Here is a 6000-nt window from a genome sequence, read left to right as displayed (position 1 = left end):
ATGATCGGAGGAATCTTCCCAGTTTTAAACAAAGAGATACTCAGCACTTATACATTTGACAAGGAGCCACCTAAAGTGCAGTGTGAAGGGTATGATTTAACACAAATGGCTTGTTCATATGTCATGCATGTATGTTTATTTGTGTTTTCATTCTTGACATTGTACTTTACATACATGGGAAGCAATAGCTGGGTTACTTTATGACTTGTATCAATCACTAAAATGTCCTTAGGTTTGACCTGCGAATTTATCGATGGACACAGGCAATGTTATTTGCCATTGAAGAAATCAACAACGATCCTGCTCTGCTTCCAAACATATCTCTTGGCTATAGGATACTTAACTCTTGTGCATCTCCTACAAATACTTTACGTGCTGCTCTAACACTGGCTAGTGGAGCAGAGGAGGCAAAGGCGACTTCTCATTGCCCTCCAGCTATATCTGCCCTCATAGCAGAGTCTGGGTCATCTCAGTCAATAGCTGCTGCTGGAATTCTTGGACCATTTCATATGCCAATAGTAAGAGATAAAGTTGTATGTTTTATGATGCTAAGTGATATTTGATGTTTTGGCATTGTATGATGTATCGTTGCATGCACACTGTTTCAGTGTTCTTTTCTCTTTTATAGATCAGCTACTTCTCAACGTGTGCTTGTCTGAGTGACAGAACTAAATATCCTACATTTTTTAGAACAATCCCCAGCGACTATTTCCAGGCAAAAGCTTTGGCTGCACTGGTCAAACATTTTGGATGGCAGTGGATTGGAGCCATACAGGCAGACAATGATTATGGACGTAATGGAATTCTTGCCTTTAAGGAGGAGGTTAAAAAGTTTGGGGTTTGTGTCGCATTTGTTGCATCAGTTCTACGCACGTACACAAGAGATAAATTTCTAGAAGTGGTGGGAATAATAAAACAGTCATCTGTCAAAGTAATTTTGGCTTTTTCTTCTGAGGGTGACTTTTATCCTTTGATGCAAGAGATTGTGAACCACAACATTACAGGAATTCAGTGGATTTCTTGTGTGGCTTGGATAACAGCACCTCGACCATCCACGCCTGAAATACATAGATCCTTTGGCGGAACAGTGGGATTTGTAATGCAGAAGATGGCTATTCCTAAACTTAAACGCTTTCTTATAAGTATTAGTCCTTATACACATCCCAATGCACCTTTCGTGAAGGATTTCTGGGAGATTATGGTGGGCTGCACACCTGTTTTGCCAGGGGTACATGCAGCTACTGAGGACACAACCAAAAGATGTACAGGCAATGAAACATTAATGAATTCCGAGCATGATTTCTTCAATGTCACAGAGCTCAGAGTGACCTATAATGTGTATAAAGCAGTTTATGCTATTGCACATGCTCTGCATCAGCTGGTATTCTGCCAACCAGTTGGAGCACAAACAGTAAAGCCATGTTTAAACCTGTCAGAAATAAAGCCCAAGGAGGTGAAAAATTGTTTAACTGAAAGTTACAATAGTTCAAATTGTTTGAACAAAACCAATAATTGAACATTTATACATACCTAATACATAATCCTTTCTAGGTCAGTAAAAAGTTACAAAAGGTGAATTTCACAAATCAGTTTGGTGATGAGGTGTTTTTTGATGAGAATGGCGATCCTCCTGCTTCTTATGATGTCATTAACTGGCAGTTGATAAATGGAAAAGTGCAACATGTGACACTTGGTCATTTGACATTTGCTGTAAATGGTGATTACAAGCTCAGCATCGAGGAGGAAAAGATAGTGTGGAGGACAGGAAAAACAGTAATCATGATGTCTCTCTATTTTTACATGCAGTACACTTTTAGTATCTCATCCTTTAGTATTCTCTTGTTAACACATAATCATTTACCTCTACAATACTTAAATATTTCTTTTGCTACAGGTGCCCACATCAGTGTGTTCTAATGTTTGCCCAGTTGGAACCAGAAAAGCTCAAATTCAGGGAAAACCTATATGTTGTTTTGACTGTGTACCCTGTGCTGATGGAACTATAGCCAACTCAACAGGTAGACAGAAACATATCAAGAGTGTATATCCCGTAAACGTTGAACGTGTACATTATAACATGACATGTTTAGTGTCTACATATAACTAATATTTAAAATATTAATGTCTCACTTGCATCATATGCTTTTTTAAGTAAATTTATATTTATTATTATCCCAAATGTACATCTAAATACACCACTGACCCTTTCTGTTTATCCTCAACAGGTGCAGCAGACTGCACACCTTGTCCAAAGGAATACTGGTCCAATGAGAGAAAAGATGATTGCATTCCTAGAACAATTGAGTTTCTGAAATATCATGAGCCCATGGGTATAGCTCTAACACTTGTATCCCTGTTAGGGGCCTCTCTCTCCCTTGCCACAATGGTGGTTTTTATCAACTACAGAGAAACTCCCGTGATAAAAGCCAGCAACTTTGAGCTGAGCTCTCTCTTATTATTCTCTCTTTTTCTGTGCTTTCTCTGTCCTCTCACTTTTCTTGGTCAACCAACAGTCTGGACATGCATGCTGCGCCACACCACTTTTGGTGTGACATTTGCCCTTTGCATTTCCTGTGCCTTGGGAAAAACCATTGTTGTTGTCACAGCCTTCAAAGCCAAATTTCCTGGCAACAAAGTTGCTGGAAAGTTTGGTCACGTACAGCAAAGACTCATCATTTGCTCCTGCACTTTGATTCAAGTGGTAATATGTGCATTATGGCTGACTTTAAACCCACCTTACCCACATATGTTGTTCACATACAGCAATAGGATGATTGTTCTGGAATGTAAAACAGGTTCTCAGGCTGCTTTTTATGCAGTGTTGGGATACATAGGGATCCTTGCAATCATTTGTTTGATCCTGGCATTCATGGCAAGAAAACTTCCTGATAATTTCAATGAAGCCAAATTGATCACATTCAGCCTGCTGATATTCTGTGCTGTGTGGATTACCTTCATTCCAGCATACATCAGTTCTCCTGGAAAGTTCACTGTAGCTGTAGAAATATTTGCAATTTTGTCCTCAGCTTTTGGCTTATTAATTTGTATTTTTGCACCCAAGTGTTACATAATATTTCTTAAGCCAGAAAAAAATACCAAGAAACATGTCATTGGAAAAAGTATAAGCTAAAAGTTTAAAAAACATTAACAATTTATATTATGTTGCCATTTTTGTGTTTACATTATTGTTATTATTATTACATTTATATTACATTAGTAGACATTACGAGTCACTTAAAATTCTGTGACACATTAAATAACAGAGTCTGGGTATATGCATATTTAAATGTAATTTTTGACTGATAAAGGATTTATAATTAACATTACAGTACACTGCAAGATATGTTTTATGCTGCTGAAAGAAATGGACGTGAGTGAGTAGTTATAGACCCGCACACAAATGCAACACAATTTAAGATAAAAAAACAGACTCTTGCCTGCTTATCAGTCTCTAACACCATTACAGGCAAGATGCAGTAAATCCTTTGAAATAACCATGTGTTCCACGCTGTACATTGAGTGCTATTCATAAATGGGAGAGAGATCTTAATAATGAATATACTTAGGAGGATTGGAAAGGAACCATTACCATAGCTAGATCTACTTTGTCTTGCAACCGCTTGCTTGAAACCCAATACAAAATTTTACACCGCCTGTATATAGCTCCTAATGTTTTGCATGAGATTACACCGCATGTATCCCCTTTTTGTATCAAATGTCAAATACAGACTGGTACCTTTTCCCATTACTTCTGGGAATGTAAACTAATCAAAAGATTTTGAAGTTCCATATCTCAAGAACTCAGCAATATTTTTAAGAATCGGATCTAAAGGGACCCTGGATTTTTTATGCTTGGTTTACCTTCAAAAGAATCAGCATTAACTTATTTGCAGCATAAACTAGATGATAAACTATTGTTGCTGGCCTGGAAATGTATTCTTATTAACTGGGTTAAGGATAACCCTCCCACTGTTACTTTGTGGTACAGGGAATTGTTAAGAGTTATTCCTCATGAAAGAGTTGCTGCCATCTTAGGAGGAAATGAGGATTTGTTACTCAATGTTTAGTCTCCTTTGCTTACCTACTTCCCAGATGATTTGTCTCAACTGTTGAGAGGGGCTGGTTGTCTTTTGGGTGTCTCTAGGTAATTAGGAAGTGAGCACAAAGGATGGGAGTTCACTTTGTATCTTCTTTTTTAACCAGCAAAATAAGAACAATATTTTGTGTGTACATAAACACCTTCTTCTGCCTTTCCCAATAAATGAACAAAACTGGAGTAAACTTTCCCTTCTACCACGTTCTCTTAGCTCCATTTGAAAGGCAAAACAGGCCTTGAGACAACTGCTGTTTGGCATTATATTTGCATTTATATGTAATGTAGTGGGCCATTTCTGGAAATGATATAGTGCTTTGTACCATCTAGATTTGATACTAAAGTGACCTATATGGTAAATTGTAAATAATTTCAGGAATGTTGAAAAGAACAAATAAATTTTGTGTTAATAATTTCTTTAAATAAATGCCATAATAATTTTAAATAAAATCATCTGAAATGTTCATGTTGTGGAGGTAAGGATGTATGTAAGGATGACACGAGAGATCCCAATATTTTACTGCAACTTTAATCTCGGTGGAACTGGCAAACCATACTGACATTTAGACAAGTTATTGGTCAGGCCATGTGCTGCCAAGCGCCAAGAAACCTGACGCAGGTGTGCTGTTCCTCCAAGCTGTTGGCCACCAGGATATTATCTAGATATACAAAAACAAAGGAGAGCCCACGCAATACCTAGTTAGTCAAACGCTGGAAGGTTTGGGCTGCACCCCTCAGGCCGAAGGGCATGTGCAAAAACCTGAAAAGGCTGAACTGACTTATTATGGTGGTTTTGGGGACATCCTCAGCACGCACAGGAACCTGGTGATACCCCTGTACTAAATCAATTTTAGAAAAAATTGATGAAAAAAGTCCCCGCGAGATGAGCCAAAAAAATTCTCAATGTGCGGAATGGAATAACAATTGCTTTCCGTGACATTATTTAGATGGCAAAAATTCCTACAAGGCCTGCACTGACCGTCAGATTTGGGTGCCACGTCTAATGGGGAAGTCCAGGGACTATTCGAACACTGCACAATTCCCAGGCGCGCCATAGTTGCATACTCCTCCTGAGCGACAGACAGTTTAGCAGGGTCAAGGCAGGGTGTGCGCACACAAACACTGGCGGCCGACCGGAGTGATAATGTCCACCCCGTGCTTCATCACAGTGTTTTAGAAAGTAGGGACAGTTAGTGAGGGAAACTCAGAAAGCAAACATTAAAATACGTTTCCCGAAGTTACAAAATTAGCATGCACCAAGGCCTCGGCACCCCGAGTAAAACAGGGTTGTGAAGAAAATGACAGCATTGAGAGAGCTGGCAGCTGTTGAAAGAAGAGGAATCATCTATCATATGTTCCTAGCAAGGACAGCATGCTCTCCATGAGCTCAAGAGCAGTACATTCACCCAGGCCCGAGAGAGAGAGGAGTTTCTAGGACCATTTCACGTTGGAAAGGGAGAAGCGCCGCAGAAGCAGCGCCTTGAGCTCAGAGTATGAGATGACATGATGGTATTTTGTGTCATCAGATGAAATGCCACAAAGAGCAAACTGAACTTCGATGCACACGAACCATGAAGGGGCATCATGAAGGCAAAAATCCGGTAGTTTAAAAGCTACAGCAAACTCAGCTATAGGTGGAGGTGGAAGTCCGGCAGCCACTGACGCTTTCAGGCAGGAGCTGGCTTCCTCCTTGCACCTTAGCATGTTCGCCTCAGGGGTCACCAATGTGGAGGTATGTAAGGACGACACGAGAGATCCCAACATTTTAATCCAACTTTAATCTCGGAAAATATTGTGAAGGCTATAACTCTAGTAGGAAGTCACCTTTTTAAATTGATACCGTAGCTGCATTTACTAAAAATCTTGGAAGAGTTTGAATCCTGGTGACATTTACCTCAAGGTCATTG

The 6000-nt window shown here is 39.4% G+C and overlaps 1 protein-coding gene across 1 annotated transcript; it reads left to right on the top strand.

Annotated features, from left to right (window-relative positions):
- On the top strand, positions 1-3130 carry LOC146373628 (extracellular calcium-sensing receptor-like). The gene is made up of 6 exons (XM_084950120.1): positions 1-89; positions 233-518; positions 629-1201; positions 1552-1674; positions 1895-2018; positions 2232-3130. Exons 1-6 carry the CDS (start codon positions 1-3, stop codon positions 3128-3130), a joined length of 2094 nt encoding a protein of 697 aa, XP_084806246.1.
- Positions 3131-6000: the final 2870 nt, after the last annotated feature.

The sequence above is a fragment of the Perissodus microlepis genome, chromosome 14, assembly GCF_051167445.1.
Source record: "Perissodus microlepis isolate ML-2025 ecotype Zambia chromosome 14, ASM5116744v1, whole genome shotgun sequence".
Classification (NCBI taxonomy): domain Eukaryota; kingdom Metazoa; phylum Chordata; class Actinopteri; order Cichliformes; family Cichlidae; genus Perissodus; species Perissodus microlepis.
This window is presented reverse-complemented; position numbering and strand designations above follow the sequence as displayed.